Source organism: Hibiscus syriacus, unplaced genomic scaffold (genome assembly GCF_006381635.1).
Source record: "Hibiscus syriacus cultivar Baekdansim isolate YM2019G1 unplaced genomic scaffold, ASM638163v2 tig00117056_pilon, whole genome shotgun sequence".
In the NCBI taxonomy this organism is placed as follows: domain Eukaryota; kingdom Viridiplantae; phylum Streptophyta; class Magnoliopsida; order Malvales; family Malvaceae; genus Hibiscus; species Hibiscus syriacus.
In genome coordinates this window covers 2,249,245-2,270,282 of record NW_024063539.1, presented here as the reverse complement: position 1 = coordinate 2,270,282, position 21,038 = coordinate 2,249,245, and the positions used below count along the sequence as shown (strand labels likewise).

At 32.8% G+C, this 21,038-nt stretch overlaps 1 protein-coding gene and 1 pseudogene across 1 annotated transcript; both read left to right on the top strand.

The window, feature by feature from the left end:
• Positions 1-609: 609 nt before the first annotated feature.
• Positions 610-2,967, top strand: LOC120198640 (amino acid permease 3-like). The gene is made up of 7 exons (XM_039199943.1): positions 610-714; positions 809-932; positions 1,108-1,341; positions 1,440-1,533; positions 1,638-1,852; positions 1,945-2,084; positions 2,170-2,967. The coding sequence occupies exons 2-7, from the start codon at positions 809-811 to the stop codon at positions 2,821-2,823; spliced, it is 1,461 nt and encodes a 486-aa protein (XP_039055874.1). The 5' UTR covers positions 610-714; the 3' UTR covers positions 2,824-2,967.
• A 4,974-nt stretch (positions 2,968-7,941) lies between these two features.
• LOC120198107 lies at positions 7,942-8,716 on the top strand (annotated as a pseudogene).
• The last annotated feature ends 12,322 nt before the right edge of the window (positions 8,717-21,038 follow it).

Below are 21,038 nucleotides of genomic sequence, written 5' to 3'. Positions count from 1 at the left end.
ACAATAAGGATGGAGGAGAGAAATTTTTAATCTGAGGTGGTCCTCTAAAGATATATATATTTATTAATTTTACTATTTTTTATTCATTAATATAATTTTAATTCTATTGTATCAGAAAATGTTTTAACATAAATCAATTGAACTAAAGTTAAAATTTAATTTTTTAAACATCAATGCAAACATGAGGCATACCAATACGCATTCAATTATAGGGATATAAGGGTGGAGCTATTAAATGGAAGGTAGAAAGTGCAGATATTTCTTACTGTTGAAATATGAAAAGCTTGTAGGAAAGTTCTGTACACACTCCTTTGTGGGTAACCCAGATTTAGCTGGCAAGATAAAGCTAATATATTTGGATATCTGTAGGATCACGCATTAAGATGTCTACTTCGAGTCTTACCAACAGAAAAAAAAAATCACCTTTGACGGTACTTTTTACTTGAATGATCCGATTTGACTTGATTTTAATATAGTTAAATCGTAATATGATTATCGAATGCAGAAAGTAATTCGGGTCAAGTTGGGGGAAGGTTTTTTGATATAAAACGCGGTTGTGTATGTCATCTGGACCACACGACAAGTACAAATCCTCCGCAGTATATATACTTCACTCCCATTCTTCATTTCCTCACCCCAATTTCATTTCTTAGCTCTCCGCCACTACAAGACTCTTCCTTGGCTAGACTGTATTGTGTGGACAAACTTTTGAGAGTAAGATTTTTACAACACAACAGTGATTGAAGCTTTTTGTTTATCAGACAAGACGACACAGGCTGATTGTTTTGTTTTTTGTTCTTTATCAAAGATGGGCGAGAACGGAGCTGGGAAAAATCACCTTCAGGGCAACCAGGTTTTCGGCCTCTCCATTGATGTGCTTCCACAAGGTGGCTCCAAATGCTTTGATGACGATGGCCGAATCAAGCGTACTGGTAAGTTCACGGGGACAAAATCCTTTTGCTTTTATTACTCTTGTCAAAAGTTTAAAAAATTCACTTGGAATTCAACTTTTTTTCATAAAGTTCAAAAGAAAGGGGAAGCGGAAAGCAGCTTCTACTGCATATTTTACCAAACACTTGGCTTATCTTACTGTTTTTCCTTTGGCAGGAACCGTATGGACAGCAAGTGCTCATATTATAACAGCTGTGATTGGTTCTGGTGTCCTGTCCCTAGCTTGGGCCACAGCTCAGCTCGGATGGATTGCTGGTCCAGCAGTTATGTTATTGTTCTCTTTTGTCACTTACTACACCTCTACCCTTCTCGCAGCTTGTTACCGGTCCGGTGACCCTGTCACCGGCAAGAGAAACTATACATACATGGAAGCTGTCAGATCAAATCTTGGTACACTATATTAAATCCTTTAGTTCCATTAGCAAATGTGCTTCTTTGTTCTTCCTAAACTTTTAAACTTAACCCTTTTTCTAAAAATGACTTTATAGGTGGGTTTAAGGTCAAGATATGTGGGTGGGTTCAATACTTGAATCTTTTTGGAGTTGCCATTGGCTACACAATTGCCTCATCAATTAGCATGATGTGAGTTTCTTTAACAGAAGGATCTCAGGGATGTTTACTTTCTTCTTTAGTTGTGTTCGTAGTTGTTTAGGTTCGGCTAACGGGTTGAAGCTTCGATATAACAGGGCTATCAAAAGGTCTAATTGCTTCCATGCCAGTGGTGGAAAAAATCCATGTCACATGAATAGCAACCCCTATATGATTGCTTTTGGCATTGCTGAAATCATTTTCTCTCAAATTCCTGACTTTGATCAATTATGGTGGCTTTCCATTGTTGCTGCTGTCATGTCCTTCACTTACTCCACAATTGGACTTGGACTTGGAATTGCTCAAGTTGCAGGTATCATTATCAGCTTTCTTTTAGACAATTAAAAATGCAACCTGGTTTCATTTAAGTGATTTTCAAGGTGTTTCTTTTGGTTAATTTACCAGCAAATGGGAAAATTAGAGGAAGCCTGACTGGGATAACTGTTGGAACTGTCACTCAAACACAAAAAATATGGAGGAGCTTCCAGGCACTTGGAGACATAGCTTTTGCCTATTCGTACTCCCTTATACTCATTGAAATTCAGGTAACTATTTGTCGAACTCGAATAACTTGTTCGCTTGATAAGGCCATCAAACATGAACTTAAAAATATGATTTTTTTTTTGAAAGGACACGCTTAAAGCTCCACCAGCAGAATCAAAGACGATGAAAAAGGCAACTTTGTTAAGTGTTGAAGTGACAACCCTGTTCTACATGTTGTGCGGTTGCATGGGCTATGCTGCTTTCGGAGACTTGTCCCCCGGGAACCTTCTAACTGGTTTCGGATTCTATAACCCGTTCTGGCTCCTTGACATTGCTAATGCTGCTATTGTGATTCACCTTGTTGGTGCATACCAAATTTACTGCCAACCCCTTTTTGCATTTATCGAGAAATCTGCTGCGGAAAGGTTCCCGGATAGTGATTTCATTACCAAAGATATCAAGATCCCTATTCCCGGATTTCACCCTTACAACCTCAACCTCTTCCGGTTGGTTTGGAGGACACTTTTTGTGATCTTAACGACTTTGATCTCCATGCTTCTTCCCTTCTTTAATGACATCGTTGGACTACTTGGGGCTGTTGGATTCTGGCCACTCACAGTTTACTTCCCAGTTGAGATGTACATTTCTCAAAGGAAGATACCAAAATGGAGCACAAGATGGCTTTGCCTCCAAATACTCAGCATCGCTTGCCTTATAATCACCATAGCTGCTGCTGCAGGTTCTATTGCAGGAATTATGCTTGATCTCAAGTCGTATAAGCCCTTCTCGACCTCCTACTAGTTCGATCAAATTGAACTCGAATCTTCAAAAAGCAAGGACAACTAATCTTTAGGGTTAAAACAAGACAAGCGAGAATTATTGTTGTTAATATACCCCTACTGCTAAGCAGTTCCTTATTTTCCTCTGTACCATTCAACAAAATGGGGCCATATTTTACAGTTTCAAATTGTAACTTTTCCCCACCAGTTAATGCAAAATGAAGAGCTTTGAGCATACAGTAGTATGAACTTTTATATACAATTAAAACTAGCAATTCGAAGATGTTATTCCATGCCGAAAGTAATGAATACCTAGTGGAGATCCTTGATTTATCTTCTGGAAATGATTGAAATTTTGAAAGGAACTGCTCTGTTCTAACAACAAAACACCATTGGAAGTGCCTGTTTCTATTCAACACTGACACCAGCTCTGTAAAGACAAAATCCTTACTTTGGGAAGCAATTCATCCATCTAACAAATAAATGATCATATGGTGGGCTACGAGTGCTAAAAAGAAGATATTTTAATCAAAGTACTCGACCAATTATGAGTCATGTTAGCGTTTATCGTGATTGCGAACATAACAACTATTAATGAGGAAGGTAAATCATCATTTTCAATGTAAGGTGAGATGGGTGATTAGTGATTACTACTAGTCATGGCCAAAAGGAGATCATTTTCAATGGCAATTAGTAGATTGATCTTCCCAGCTTGAAAGCAACAAGTAGACAAAAAGAGCAGTCGAAACATAGAACACTTCAACCCCTGAAAAGTCCAACTTTGGTGTTACTAAAAATTAAAAAAGTTGAAGTAGCATTAGCATTATTATACCATAAAAAGTGATAAAATGTAAACCCACGTGGTGGTGGGAGAGGTAAGTTAAGCGGCGGTGGCCGCCTAGGGACTCCCCGTGAGTGGTTGGCCAGGGAAGAGTAACCATGGTTGATCTCTTTTGAGTGTTATTCCCACTTTGCCTAACAAATAGTAAAAAGTAATATTTTCTTCATTTAAAATCTGTTTGATCATTATTACTTCAAAGGTAATTATGGGGTTTTAGAGAAGAATCACCAATGATAAGGGCCATTCCGAATCTTTTATTCTACAACTTCCTGTTCTTTTCACATGAAGTAATTGTTAATTTTGAGTAGAGAATCTAGGTACGATTTGATTTTTTTTAACAGGATGAAAAATCATGGAGCTACTAGAAATCAACTGATGATTCTTTGCACCTAAGAAAAGATTGGATTACTCGTCCAATTTCAAATGGATTACCAATACTTACCTACAAACAAACTCCAGTAATGTATAAGTTGAGTGACATTTCCTTCACAATGGGAGACATAATCATTCATATTTCAGCATTACAAAGATTTTTAGCAAACTTTCCTACTGCTATTATTCTCCTTTCTGGTAAGAGTCTGGGTAAATGTTCCATATTTGTTTTGCCTTTGATAAGTAAGTGACAACACAATACTAGAAATCAAAGCATCCAATTCCAAAGGTAGTGCTGAATGCACAGATGATAAGGTACATAGACTGCATAAAAGAAGCAATGCCGCCATTATTTATATGCTGTTGATCCTTAATTATCAACTTACTTCCAACATTGAGTGCATCCACGACGCAGAAATGGCTAATTCTGTGCTCTCTAATTTCACTCCATCTGGTAATGAAAAGGATTACAAAAGCTCAGAAGCTTCATTGACTAGAATCTAAAGGGTTTGTTACTTTGTTTGTATACCATACATACCTGTACATATAATAGCTTGCAGGGAAAGTTGTGTCGTCGACTATCTTTGCCTGAATTTGTTTTGCATAAGAAGCAGAAAGCATTTAGAATACATAATTGGTTTCGTTAACGAAAGCAGGGTCACCCAACTTCATTTTCTTTCACCAAATATGTGTTTCAATGCTTCGATTAGGCGATGAAGTCTTTTATTATGATTTAGATTTTGTGTTTATTTTTAAAGGAATATTAATAATATATTTATTATTATAGTTTAAAATTTAAAGGAAATCAAAGTATTTAGACTAGATTTGTTAAGTTTGAGATATTTTTCAATGAAACGAACATTAGATTCACGTTTAGGAGATTTAAAAGGAGTTAATTAGAAGTTTTTAGATCCAACAGACGATGATAACAACAGTCGATGCCAATTAGTGGTGACCAACAGTGACGGTGGATAGTGATAGATGAAGACAAGAGACTTAAGTCGAATTCATAAATCAAATTGATATTTAATCTAAGATTTATGATCAAAATGATATTTCAACTAAAGTTTATGATCAAATTAATATTAAATCTAAAATTCATAATTTAAATTAAAAATTAATCTGTTTTAACTCACATGTACGTGGTCAAACTAAAAATTCACACTTCACACAATAACGTGATTTTTTTTAAAAAGAATTAAGGAAATTTTTTTGCTGAGTATCTTCGATTTAGATATAAATGATTGATTTTGATGTCTTTTATACTATAATCCAAGAATAGAAAGAATGAGACATAATTTACAGAATTATTTGTAATATAAGTTTTATGAACCAATAATTCTTTATGTAAATTAGAGATCTCACTAACTCTATTATATATTTCTATTGTTGTTCAACACGGTTATGCACATTTAGGTCGTGCATGTGCCTAGCTTTTCATATGAAACCTAGAAATCTTGCGACAGATCTAATAGAAGCCGTCCCACTTTCATTTACCGTTACTTACACCCATCGTGTTGTTCTGTTTGGTTTCTTATTTAAGTGTCGGGGATGCTGGAGTTTGATGCTAACCTTTCCTTTTTATACTATATGAAGAAGAAAGAGTCTCTTTTATCTCAGTAGTTTTCGCGATTTGTACAAGTTTGTTTTCCTCGGTTAGGATTTTGTCATTCTAGCGTTGCCATGAGCAGGGTTTCAAAAAACGTTCCGCGACCGCGATTTCGCCAACGTCCGAGTTACCCGCTACACCCGCAATAACGTCCACGATGGCCACAATCACGGTAAACTCGAAATGACCGAAAAAGCGACCGCGATTTGAAACCCTGGCCACGAGATTTGAGAATATTCATTGCCCCTCTAAATATAGCCTCACTCTTTCAATATTTTGTAGAATCAACAAGAAACGGCTTATGAAAATGCAAGAGAGCAGATGGGTGGATACCAGCAGGCCCAGGACTACAGCTCGCAGATGCCTTTGACCTTCCAAGTGCAGTCAATGCAGCCAAACTTATAGGAGAGAAAGTAATAACACTGGAGATTGGGGTATGGTTCGAAATTTTCCTGCATATTTAGCTTCAAGGATGTGATAACTGATATGGTATTCTTAAACTCATGCATTTACTAGTTGTAATAATTGTGAGCTTGTACTGCAAAATACCTACTACCAACTTGATTTGTGGATGATTGCTGTATCTACTTGATTGTCTTTATGAAGCTATATCTACATTGTTGCAGCAAGTTGATCATAATACTGCAGCTACCACTGCATCTTATTGGCCTTGCTTTAATTTTTAAGAGATAATATGTCAGTGTCAGTGCCAGCAAGCGGCCCTTGAGCTTTAGGCACACAACGGTTACTTTGGGTCCTGTATCACTGACGTTCATCTTTCAACTATTAGGCTTACTTTTTGGAAGTTGATGTTCGTATACCAAATTTATTTCAAATATCAAACTTAGCTGAATAATTTGATCCATTGATAGATCTTCTGCAAGAGAAGGACAAACAAACGGACCATGGCCGCAATAATCAGATGTTGCATGGTGTGGACAAAGCTATTATTTATAGGGCAAGAATCATTGACATAAAGAGGTGTTACAAGAAGTTGAAAGGTCAAGGGTCTACGGAGTTAAAAAGATAAAAGGATATTCACATTTAAGAAAATCCATAATACTCCTTTTAGATATTCTGATTGATAACACGATAATATCTATTTAGAATTCGTTTAATATATTAACAATGATATGTATCTTGCAAACATAATTATTTGTATGTAGAAATTTTAAGACAAATTCATCCTCTTTATTATTGAAATCACCTTTATTTGATGTTTTTTTTGAATGCGAGACCAAGTTAGTTAAAAATTAGAGCGCATTTTTAGTCGTTTTTTTGTATAGAATTTGCGCCTATTAAGGACAAATCAACCGTCCTAAATCAAATACAATGAAAATGGCTCTCTTTTATATGAAAACAATTTGAAAATGACTTAGAGGAATGAACACCGCATTTTAGATTTGATCCTACCTTTAATCAACATAAATTACATTTCCCTCAATAATTCTCCACAGGAAGCTTGCAAGAAGATTCCTAATTATACAAATTTACTTAATTACAATATCGGTAATTTCGTTAACCGTCAACAATAATATTTTGATTAAAACTATTTTAATAATTTAATAACTTAATTGTGTTTACCAAGAGAAACATATACAAGGACAAAATTTAAGTAGGCACTTGATATATAAGCATAATTCCGATAACTTCTAGTAAGATCTAGAAACTCATAGTTGACTTTGAATATTTGGACACCATTTTTGTGTGACGTGTGCTATACTTTTAAAAAATCCAAAATAATAGACACCTAATAATTCAAACAAGTATATGATTGGTGAACTCCTCAAGATATTTAAGTGATTAATTCAAAAAAATATTATTTTTATTAAAAGTTCTGATTTTGAGCAATTGTATTTGTAGAATATATACGTTGTTAACGGTTAAGAAAGACTTTGAACAAATATTATATTGTACATCCCAAAGTAAGTATATGATTGATAATTTAATTATGAGTTTAAACTATAATTTTAATATAAAATTTTAACAGGAATTATGAGTAACTTAATTTAAGAGATGGATTTCTAGTATATTGCAAACTTATTTTCAAAATTTAAGGGAGAAAAAAAAAAGGATTTCTAGTATTTGAGCCAAACTTTGGTACTAGAATTTTCGCTTATTAATGAGAAATTAAATACAATGAAAATGACTTGGAGGAATGAATGCCACATCATATATTGATCGTATCTTGTCTCAACACACTCCAGATATCTATGGAAAAAAAATTCCTTCCTTCAATAATTATCCATACGAAGCTGGAAAGAAGCTTCCTCACCCTAATTTGCAGATATAAATACCAGCACGCCTTGCATTCTGCTTTCATCATACGTACATACACTGAAATACAAAGCTTCAAACATTCCATGTTAATGCTGACTGCTCAAATTCTCTTTAATAACATGTCTCCGCTAAGCAAGAACGATTTACGACGGATTTTCGAGAAGCTCGACAAGATGGCGATGGATTGGTTAGTTTGGACGAGCTTAATTGGTTGTTGGAGAGAATCGGAGTCCAGTTGAGCCTTGAAGAGCTGGAGTCCTTAGTGGGAAAACCATGTCTGGGCTTTGATGAATTCATCTTCTTCTATGATTCCATCTCGAACCAGAATGGCGGCGATGACGACGAAATGATCGTTGTTGATGATGATGAAGAGAGTGACATTGCTAAGGCTTTCAAGGTGTTCGACTTGAATGGTGATGGCTTCATCTCTTCCGAGGAGCTTCAGAGCGTACTGGTGAGACTTGGTTTATGGGATGAAAGGAAGGCAAGATTGCAGAAACATGATTTGCTATTACGATTCCAATTGGACGGTATGATTGATTTTGAAGAATTCAAAAACATGATGTTTCATACCGTTTCTTAATTCAACATTTCCAGTATGAAAAGGGTTCATTACCAGTCTTGTTTTCTCCACTAACCTGATGTGTGTGTATATATATGTGTGGGTATGTATGTATGCATATGTGAGCGCGAAGTGTGTTTTTCTTTCTTTCCCGTATTGTTGGTGTTTTTTCTTTACTAGAACCTTGTATATATTGTAAACATAGATATAGAGTGCCCCTATTAAATTTAAGAAAACAAAATCCAATAAGATATTGAATTGGTGCAATTATATATATATATATATAGACATTTTTAATAATATATATTCTCAAGTTGAAGACTTGCCATTTTGGAATGCCAACATCAGTTTTTCTACTTGAAATATTAGGTCATTATTATCGAATGGGTAAATTACATGAGCAGTTATTGAATTTTAAATGCCAACTTTAATTGCATTTTCAAATCAAGGGACTAATTTGTAAAACTTCATTTATATGGGTACCTAGGTTTAAATACCAACTTCGGGGCTTAAAAAAAATTTTCTATGATTTTAAATTTGAGGGATCAATTCTTTTTAATCTAATAAACTCTCAAATTCCGTCCAAGTAATAAGGCATAAGGGATCGATTATTTTACCTTTTCTTAAAAAATTACAGAAAACAACTTGAACATATTTGAACATAATTTAGAATACATTAAAACCTTAGCTAACAAATCCAGAACACATCAAAACCTTTTTAGAGAGACCAAAGTCCATGCAAAAGCCAACAAGTCCAAAAAACATAGTAAAAGTTTAGTCCCAAAGAGTCCCCTGTTGCCTCTAGTTCAAATAAAAAATAATTCTTATTACATACTTAAAAGATAGTTTTGACAAGGATCAACCAATTCCAATCAACCTCGTAATGTACTGTGGGTATGGAAGAACATGTCGAGGCCCTTGTCCAACCAGGAAGACGTGTTCATAAAAAATATTCGTGCCGTTTTGGTTATGGCAAATTCATAAATTTTTAGTCTGATCACTGGGTAAGGGATTCCCCATTACTTATTTCGTATCCTAACATGCCCTTGCGATAAAAAAACATGGAAAGGTGTGCGAGTTCGGGACTAAGGCCAATGGGGTTTGGGTTTGGAGCATTCCTCCTCGGTGTTGCTATTCGATTGGGAACATGCAATATGAGAACGGGTCGTTGATGAAGCTGCTTGGAGCCCTGCGAGTATTGATTGCATTCGCCGGGTAGGGTGCTCTAGTGGGCGGTACCACCCAAAAGCTTTCTGCGCAACAGTAATGTCGGAGGGATCCGAACCAATTCTTTTTGGAAGTTGGTTTGGTCTAACTTAGCTCCACTAAAGGTAGAAGCGTTATTATGGAAAACGGTCCAAGAAAAAATTCCTACTCGCGTCTAATTATCTAAGGGAAGTGTTGTCTAGGAGTCATGCTTGTGCGTTTTTTGTCTTGAGGAAAATGAAATCGTGAATCATCATTTGTTTCGGTGCGACATCTCTTGGAGAACTTGGCAGAGATGGTGCAGTTTTTCGAATGTCTACATCGTCGTTCCTAAGAACTCCAGTTCCTCTCTCTCTTCATGGGATAATGTGTCGAATAAGCCTTCGTTCAAGCCGATTTGGCGTTCAGCGTTTTTTTGGTATTACTTGGTCTTTATGGCTATTCCGAAAGGATATCGTTTTGACCAAATTTTTGACATCTCTTTAATGAGAATTGGGTTATGATACAAAAAAATGGCCTGACACGTAATTCAATTCAAGATTTTTGCATCAACCCTACATTGATTTCAACCAGTCCAAACCATTTGTCAACCGCCTGCAGGTTCCTGGTTGGCTCCTCCTCTCGGAACTTTAAAATTCAATATTGGTGCTGCAGTTCGTGGAAGCTTTGGTGAAGTCGGTAGGAGGTATTTTAATAAACTATTTGGGTACTCAGCTTGCTCGTTTTTCAAAATCTGTTGGCACCATGGACCCGACTGGTGCTGAACTATCTGCAATGTTGGAAGTGTTTTCCATGTTTTCTGCTGGTAGGTGGAGCTCTTTTCACGACCTTGTTATTGAATCTGATAGCGAATTGTCTGTGGATAAACAACCCTATTACGGCTCCTCTGATCTTCAAAGATGTCGTATTGCGCTGCAAAAATTTCTGCATCCGCTATTCTTGGAGGGTTACATTACCTTTTAGAAAAAGGAATAGTGATGCAAACCTGTTGGCGAAGGGAGGAATTGGTTGCAAACATGCTCTGCTGAGGGTGGTTGAATAACATTCACTGTCATATACTCTTCAAGGAAGTTAGGTACGGTTTATAAATTCGAATCAGTGTGCAGGTTTTTCCATATTTCTGCTGCTAGTGAAGTAGTTTATTGAGTCTCGCTTGGACTACTAGGTCGTTGCTTGTCCTGTTGATTTTTGTAGGATTGTATCTTCTCTGCTCTGATGATATTTCATGGCGGTTTAGTTTAAATCTGAGGAGGCTCAAATATGGTGTGTTTGATTGGTGATTGATGGCTTGGGTTATTGTTTAATTTCCAGTGTATCTGTTAGGCTTTGTTGGGTGTATAGTTCCTTAGTGGGTATGGAGCATTGAAATGCAAGGTTGAATGTGTTTAGTGGTGTGGGAGAGAGTAGGTTGGGTTATTTTGTATGTTCTCGTTGATGTGATATGTTAATAAAATACGAGGACACTTTTATTCTCTTTCCTGCAATCGGGTCTAACTGTCATTTTATTTTCAATTATGAAAGAAATTTTTAACGAGATTTTTTTATTATTTTTTTAAAAAATTAATATCTATAAAAGTTTGTGAACTAATTTAAAATTTAAGCCATAATCGATAGAGATGTGATGCAGTTGATCCTGAAAATTTGATAAACCAAGCAATTACTAGGAATATGGAAAATCAACACACTTTAAACCAATCCAAAGAGCTAAATTTGAATGAGAGAATTGCATAGAAATCTTTTTAATTAATTGGTGGAATTGATAATTTTACTTTGTTGTTTCCTCTGGAAATTGACACAAATATCCATTGGGTTGAGGTGATGGAACCTACTCCAAATAATTGGTTTACTACAGATTCCATAAGGCACAGAGGAAAAACACAACAATACCAAAGCGGTGAGGGGGGAAAATAGTATTAGTCTGTACAAATTCCGAGTAGAAATGATTAAAAAGTTTAAAGGTAATAATTAATACATAAAATTTAATTATAAACATTACTTTTTAAAATATAAATAATTATTTTAATTATTTCTTTAACAAAACTTCAATTTTTTAAAATAATAAATTTATTATTTCCTCTTTTAATTAATCTAATAAAAGATAAGCAATAATAATGCACGCTGAAATTGGATGATCAACTTTTTTTTTCTTTCTATAATAATTCTCAGATGAGGATTTAGAATATAAAAATAAGATTAAATTTTTAATATTTTTTATTAAAAATGTTGGGTATGCAAAAAAAAAATCATTCATCTTCATATATTAAATTAAACTTAATAATTTTTAAAAAATAATAAATACACAATTGCTCCTTTGAAATATCTATGGTGGTGTTTGTTTTCACTGTTTAAGGTATTCAAAGCTCTTATGTCTGCGCCACGCAGACCACGCGCAGACATTAGACTTCGCAGACCGTTTGTTTTTTAGAAGACAGAAGCTCTTCTAACGTCTGCACGTGTCTGCGCGCGCAGACGAACCTTATGTCTGCATACGTCTTCTAACCTTTTCAAATGTTTATATTTAATTTTTATTATATTTGATTTTAATTTTAATATTAATTTTTAAATAAATTAAATATTAATTTTTTATATATATTATAATATTAATTTTTAAATAAATTAAATATTAATTTTTTAATATTATATTATAGATATTTAATTTATATCATATAAATTATTTTATATATTAAAATTTATTTATTTTAATTATTTTGATTTAAGTTTAAATATAATTTTTTTGGATTTGTTATTTTTAAATTATATTTAAACTTTTTATACGAAATGTAAGTATTTAAACCACATTGCTTAATAAAAAATGATTTCATTATTTGATAATTAAGATTTTAAAATATTAAAAATTATGTTTTTAAAATTTTAAAATATAATCACAATTAAATAAAAGATAATCATAAAAATTTGATAAATTAAAAATTATTTTCTAAAAATATCATATAATTATAAAAATAAATTATGAATATATATTTAAAAAAATTAAAAGTATTACATAATTGCATATTTAATAATAGTTTAATGATAATTAATGTTTAAAAAATGATAGGTGTATGATTCATTAATTGATAATAGTTTAATGATAATTAATGTTGTGTTGCCATATGATAATAAAATTCAAAATTTAATATTATTATATAACTTTAGATAATTTAATGTTTAAAAAAATCATATAATTTAATGATCATTTATAAATTTTATTCTATAAAACTAATAATACATGTGATTATGTAGGACTTATAATTAAATTAATAAGGTGATGTTTGTTTTTCTAAAAAAATATTATTATAGTTGTATGAATTATTTAAATTTCAGTATTGTAAAACTAAAATTATTTAAATTTCAGTATTGCAAAACTCTTTTAAGTTTAAAAAATCAGTTTATTTATATTTCAGTTTATTTTAGCAGTCTGCGGACGTTAAAAAACAAACAGTCTTCTTCTTGCAGACTGCAGACTTTTAGTCCATCTCTTCTACTGCAGATGCCTGCAGATGTTATACGCAGACTGTAAACCTTTTACCTCTATAAAAATAAACACCACCTATATGTATTTATCCGCTCTTGGTTGTCCTCTCAACCTCTATTCTTCTAAGTTTTCTAATCTTTTAAATTTTCTGATTTTAAAAATAAAATGTCTAGAACACTCCATTTTTTAATTTTTAAATCGAATGTTAATATATAATAAATTAAATTGAATTAAAATTAATTGAAGGCTGTGATGGCCTGTGGGGGTATGGATAAAACTGAATAGACGAACGTGTTTTAGCGACAAAATCTAGTGTGAGCATGGGACCATGGCAACGATTATCAACAACAACAGTGTGACTGAGACGCGGAGAACTTGGGCCCAGCCTCACAATTGTTAAAACTCAACACTGCGCCTTGTCTGTCCTTGTTGTCGTACAGCATGACTTCATACGGTAATTTTTATATAATTTTAATTTAGAATATAAATAAATTTATAATGTTTTAGTTATTGAAAAGTTATATTACTTGAGTTTAAGATTATAATCGAAAAATTATGAAAAAAATAATATTTATATTATAACTGAAAATGTTATAAAAATATAATATTTTTTTATTAAATCCAAAAAATGACGCTCTTGAAAAATTTCAATTATAATCGATTTCTATCACTTTTACCTTATATAACAATTGTACTTAAGAATTTTCGTCCGTTGCAATTTCCCTTATTTTATGCTTCCACTTTTAATCATATTTTATGCATTCAGTTTGTGCCTTAATATTTACCTAAATATTATATTATTTTTCTTAATTTTAATCTGATATAAATAAGATTTCTTTTATACAAAACGATGACGAAATGGTTATTTAGAGTAAATTTATTTTTAAAAAAATTAGATTCGACAAGCTAATGTTTCTTGAGATAATTATGATAAAGTCAATAATCTTAAAGTAAATGCTTAAAATATTCGGTTGATATTTATTTTTTTAGATTTAAATTCCATTAAAACAAAAATCTCTCTTTCTCTAACTAAAAATTGTCTAAAATATATATATATATATATATATATATATTATGATAAATGATTTACTTTAATATAATCTAATGAATTATTGTGATGTATGACATAAAGTGAAGTGACGGAATGTACATTACGTAGCAATTTAGCAATTGAGAAATAGTAAATAGTAGAATCAAAATTTTAAATATAATTTATTAATATAAGATAAGAAATACAAATCTATTGTAACTGAAACTTTATTATAAATGTAATTTATAGATTAAAATAAGTTTTTTTTTCAATTATAATTATCTTAAATTAGATTACATTAGAATTATCCAAAATAGATGAGCATGCATTTTAATGTGTAATCATCTCCCATCAATAGATAAAGCAATCAATAAACTGCCAAAATATGACATTTGACATCTGGCCTACCATCCTTTTTTTCTATGACTTCTTCTCTGATTTGATGTTGAGGCATCTTCTTTTCCTTGGGTAGTACAATAATTTAGCACATTTTGAACCGTTAAATAAATTTTGAGTTTATATTTGATATATTATATATAACAAATATAAAATATACTTAAAAAATCAACTTAGTGTTAGTTCACTTTCTCATTTTTATGTCTAAAGTTGATATTTAATGTAATATAAATAAAAATTATATACACATTTTATATAAATATTTAATTCTATAAAAGAATTATTTTGTGTACATTTTTATTATTTATTAGTATATAAATTTATATATAGGTGCTTTAAATAGTTATTATTTCGACTTAAATTATTCCTTAATTGTTAGTTTTTATGATTGTTCATTTTGATTTATTTTCTGTACATGACAATATATTCTAGAAATTACACTAAATGATAGAATTATGCAGTTTTTTTATTTTCGGAATCAATTTGGATTAATGGGCATGACTCCGGCATGATGCTCTGACGAGGCGATGTCAACACTTCTAAAAGGTCCAGTCAGTGTTTTTAGAAGACGAATGGATCAACTGCACTGCAATTCAAATTTAAGTTAACACATGTTTTTAGGATATTAGTTTAAATATTATATTTTATCTTATCTTTTTTTAGTATTTTATTTTAAATAGTTTAAGTATTTTCATTATGAATTTTCTCTTTATTAGGAATTATATTTTCTTATTTTAGGATTTTAAAAGCTATAAATACTTCTCAGAGTAAGCCTAGAAATACATTCAGAAATCATTTTTTTCTTCCTCTAGTTTTAATAAAAGTTTTTCTTTGTTTTATTTTATTTTCAAAGATACTAAGTATGATTGTCATACTTGGCTAATTTCTCCATAGCCAATGGTTGAAGCGAGACTTAATCCCTATGTGAGGATTGAAAAGCACTAAAATAACTTCGAATATTTTCTCAATTTTGAAGTATAAGATTGGTAATCAACCTTTTTTTAAATCAAAACATTTTAATCAAAAAGTCGACGTTGGTTCGGAAGTTATTTTTTTATAGTTGGGAGAAGAATCGGCTGGTAGCAAGTTCACTTCCTGTAAACACACTTAGCGGTGGTCGCTAAGGGAAATTGAGATCATGCTTGATTCTCATTGAGGCAACATAGTCTTAGTCGGGTTTTTCTATATCTATAAAATAGTTTGGCGCTAACAACGATAGTCGTAGTTAGTCTCTAAATGTCTGATATCTAAAAAGATTTTGGTTATCGATTCACAAGGGAGAAAACAAGTTACATGGTTGATCCCTGTAGACTGTAACCGACAAATAATCGAAGCAAAAATTTATTCTGAAGATCAACTGGATTTGAGGCAAAGCTCAAGCCCAAGGCTAATTTTACTATAAATTTCTCTTTATCTCATCACTTTAAATTTATCTATTTATTATTTATCTTATCCTTATCTTTTATTTAATTATTATTATTTATCTTTATATTTTATTTTATTATATTTTATTTTAAAATAATTTTAAACTCCCTATTTCTAATCTAAAACTCTACCTTATCTCATTCTTATCTAATCAGAAAGTTCATTTCATCAGAAACACCAGTCCTTGTGGACCGACCCTGCTTCATACTTTATCTTTCTCTATCTTTATTTATTTATTATAAGAAGATGAAATTATTTTGACATTAAAATGAAACATGTTAATGGCGCGTTGCTGGGACTTCGGCTAAAGTAACTAATAAAAGTTGTTTCTTTTCATTTATGACCATAAGTAATCTATGTGATTTGGTAGAAATTGATCAAGAAATTGAAGCTCGAGCCAGACGAATTCATGCAAAAACGCAAAAAAAAGAATGAAACGACACAGGAACACTTGAGCATTCAAATCCATAATTATTCGGAAGGATCATCTTCCTTTGATACAAACAAAGAACCAATAAGATACACTAGCGTAGAGAACAAGCCATAACTAATGGCAGATCAGATGATTCAACAGTTAACTGCGCACATGCTGTACAACAACCTCTTTACATCACTTTTCCTCAGACGCACTTTGTTTACTCTAAAAGACCTTATTCATTTCTTTCTATATTTCATGGGCTTTCCAGTGGAAGTCCACACAATAACTCACAGAGTTCATAGGGTCTGTTCAAGCATGAACCTCAGAGAGTATCTGAAGACCAAATAAACTACGAGTTTTTTTCTTTATCTGGTTTAGCCAAATAATGAATATTTATTTACATCTCAATTCTATAAATACATGGGTTGATTTAACTTAGATTTTTTTTATATTTTTCCAAGTAGAAAAAGATGGGAATCGTTTTACGATTAGTGGAGTGATTTAAGAAGCTTTGTGCAAGCTACCGACAATATGGATTATCCGAGCAAACACTCCTCTAGTATTTTATGAAGGGTTGCTTCCAATGGAGATGAAAACTGTAGACGCTGCTAGTGGATGAACATTTGTGAGCAAACACCAGCTGCAACAAGGGAATTAATTTTGACAATGGTTGTCAACTCTCAGCAGTTCGACACTTTAAGTTAACCAGTCGACGGGTTCACGAGATAAATATTATTTCCTTAGAAAAAAAATCGATAAACTAACTAACGTAGTTAATTCTTTGGTTGTAGGAAAAATTGGATCATCAAAAGTATGCAGAATATGTACAATGCCAGATTATCCGAAATATTGTTGTCCAATGTTACAGGATGAAGTTAGTACAAAAGCAAATGTTGTAGGGAACTTTCCAGGACCTCCGAGAGACCATATAACCTATATTTCAACACTTTAATCCAGATGGATAGACCATCCAAATAATGGCTATGGACAAAACCCAAGGCCTAATCAAGCCTATCAATCAAGGCCACTCCACCATCTCATGAACAGCCAAAGTCCTCTTTGAAATCTATCATAAGAGGTTGGCTATTTCTCAAGAAAAATTCCAGAATCGCACTGAGGCTCGTTTACAAGAAATAAATAAGCAGATTAGTCAAATAGCTCAGGACATGGACGCTTGGAATCAAAAGGTAAACTTTTATCACAAACTTAGGCAAACCCACAGGAAAATATTAGGGCCATCACCCTCTGAAATGGTATAATTTTCGAATAACCAGTCCTAGAGGATGTTGGCGCAAATCTAAAAAGGAATTAAGAAAATTCGACACTCAGAAGAAGAAGAAATTGGCGCAGACCTTCCTAAGGAAAAGGGGATTGATGCAAATCCCCAGAGAAAGAAGAAAAAAGTTTCAAAGCATGATCACACCATATCCCTATGAAACTCCACCACATTTTCCTTCCAGGTTAGTAAAAGAGACAAACAAGCTAAAGAGAAGTAAATTATGGAGGTGTTTTGAAATGTTGAAATCAACATACTCCTCGATTTAGGAGCTTCTATAAATATAATGCCTTTAAAGGTACAACTTACTTTCTAATGAGCCTTTGAAGAATATAAGAGTAACAATACAGTTGGCGGATCGATCAATAATATTCCCGAATAACTCTTGGAAGATGTCTTGGTTAAGGTAAATGAGCTTATATTCCAGATTTCTATGTCATTGACATGGAAAGCGACCGAAAAAATACTTGTTCATAAACACTTTTGGGTCGTCTCTTCCTTAGCATAGCAAATACGAAAATCGATGTAAGAAGTGTAATTCTTACAATGGAGTTTGACGGTGAGATCATAAATTTGATGTATACAAAGCAATGCACATCTAGATAAAGTTGCTAGTTTAATTTTTTGATATAATTGAGCCTCCCCTTGAGATTATATGGAATCTAACTTTATTGATAATGCTGAGTTAATCGATTGACGAATAGGCCAAGAGGGGAGGTTAATTGACAATTAAAAATTTTGGTGGAAGCTTTAGCAGAAAATTGAAAGTAATTGCGCAGCGATTTAGAGTGGTTCGACTTTCTCAACCAAAGTCTACGTCTATTACCTTAGCTATCCCATTAAGGATTTCCACAATTCACTAATTATCTTTCTTTTGAGGACAAAGAGTAACCTTACAAATCCCTCAAGAATTATACCCCAAATTCTTGAGAACACTCTCTCCCAAAGAGAACAATACAATTTTACAAACTTACAAGAAATCCTCACAAGGCAAGATGTTTGTACAATTCTAGAACAAGAAAGAACTCAAGAATATACAATGAGCACAATAGTGTTCTTGAAAACAAAATGGAATATTGAATGAAATAGGCTTGAAAATGCTCACCTTGAGGTTTAATGCTTTCTCTTTGATTCTCTCTTGATTCTAGTTGATTGTTTTCTTCTTCTTAATCAATGGCTTCTAAGCTTGTTAAATACTCCTTCAATTGATTATGAACGTTGGAGATGATTAGTGGAGTCAATAGAGTCGTTTAAGTGTGAAAACATTAATAAAACAGTTGGGAGCGTCTGGTGCATCGATGCATAGGCTAGTGCATCGATACACTATGTGTAAATTCAAATATTCGACCGTTGGATCCTTAGTGCATCGATGCACTCTTTGATGCTAAAATGCATTCGATGTTTCAAACAAGCCTGAGTGCATCGCTGCATGGTATGCATGGATGCATAAAATGCATTCGATGTTTTTCATAAAACCTGAGTGCATCGTTGCATGATAGTGCATCAATGTAAAAATGCATTCGATATGGTGAGTGCATCGATGCATCGGTGCATCCCTTCACAAATTTGATTTTTGGCTTTTTTTGTTCGAAATACTTTGTAAAAATTGTTTCCAAAATATTTTAAGTATAAAACAACTTACACTTTAGTAAGGATTGAAATTGAACTTTGAAAGACTTGGAGTAATTTTTGATATTCGAATATATTGAATATACTTTAGAAAATCATTGTAAAATCTTAAAATTCATTTAAACTTAGTTTGTTATATCGAAACATCAAAATGTTTCAACAATCTCCCCTTTTTTGATATAACAAAACTTTGTGTAATTTAAGATTTCTTTGAAAATAAATTGAAATCAAGTTTTGAAATTACTCCCCCTTACTATGATACATTTCTCCTCCTTTTGTTAAATCAAAAACTCTAAACGATTTAAAAAATAATTTTGAAAAACTTAGCCAATTTATAGTTAGAAATTTAAAGATGAAGTTGCTAAGAGCACAATCAAGAGAAAGGTTAGCCATTAGTTATATAATTCACTATTCATAAATAGACGAATGTGATATGGAAAAATTGGTCATATGCTAGTGATGGTAAATGATGTAAAATAATAAATATTAACCCAAATTGAAAATTCAAACCAAGCTAAATATATAAGTTCTAAAATCCAAGCATCCAAACCATAAATCCAAACAAATTCAAACATTCAACAACCAAGGTAAAACAATCCAAAAACAACAAAATGTTTATCAATCCAAGTTTTAAGACCAAGAAAGCATGAAAAAAAATAAAGAGCTACTCCATCGCAGGGTCGAGAGGAGGAGGATAATGAGCTCGTACTTCAAGAGTGAGAGCGTCCATATGTTCACGCATCTCCCATTGAAACTCAATTATTTGAGACTCCATGGAAGCAAACCATAGATCAAATGACTCCATAAATGTTCAAAAATATGGAGGCATTTGTTCCTCATGCCGTGTTGGTTCCGGTGCTGGAGGATTGTTGTCAAGTACTTCCTCATCAATATCTTGCATGAGCTGTTGAAGCTCTGGATGGTAGTCAGCAGCCGGTGCCAGAGTAGGAGGAGCACGAGAAGAGCTAGGAGTAGAACGTGAAGAACTGGCTCCCGGAGTTTGCTTATTGGGTCGAAAGACCCATTGAACAGTTTTCTCATCCTATTTCCAATCGGCTTTCTTCAAGGAGGTGAGATTGATTTGGTTTTAAAGAGGAATGAGATTGTCGAGAGAGACTCTAAGGCCAAGTTTGATAAAAATATTACTAAGTAGACACCCATAAACTAAAGTTTCGACATGTTTAGAAGGGACAACATTTATGGTATCTACTAGTTCACTAAAAATAATATGTGACAAATTTATCTTTCTATTATGCTAGCTACGATGCATCCACTATAAATCCCTGACACGAAGAGTGGAGTACCTATTTCCGGATGGTCGAAACCACCAAGAGATCATTAAATGTAAAAGACGATCGTGATGTGTATGTAAGGTACTAACACTAGCATTAGGAATACAGGGATATTCCACAGTTTCTTTTTCATTATATAAACCATTGTCATCTAATCCAAATTGTGTGGCTATAGTCTTGGAGTCAATATGAATATGTCCTAAAAGGACTGATTCCTATAGTCCCACATTAACTCTCGTTTTGAATACATACGGCATTATAGTAGAAAATGCAGACTAACTGATGATAGACAATAGGTTTAAGGTGAAACAGTTTATCGAACTTCCAGGATTTGAGAGTTGTAGGTAATCAAAGTTGATATCTACCATTACTTGAGCAGAGGGAATACGTTTTCCCGGATTTTGTAGATTGGAAAGAATTCATGTACTT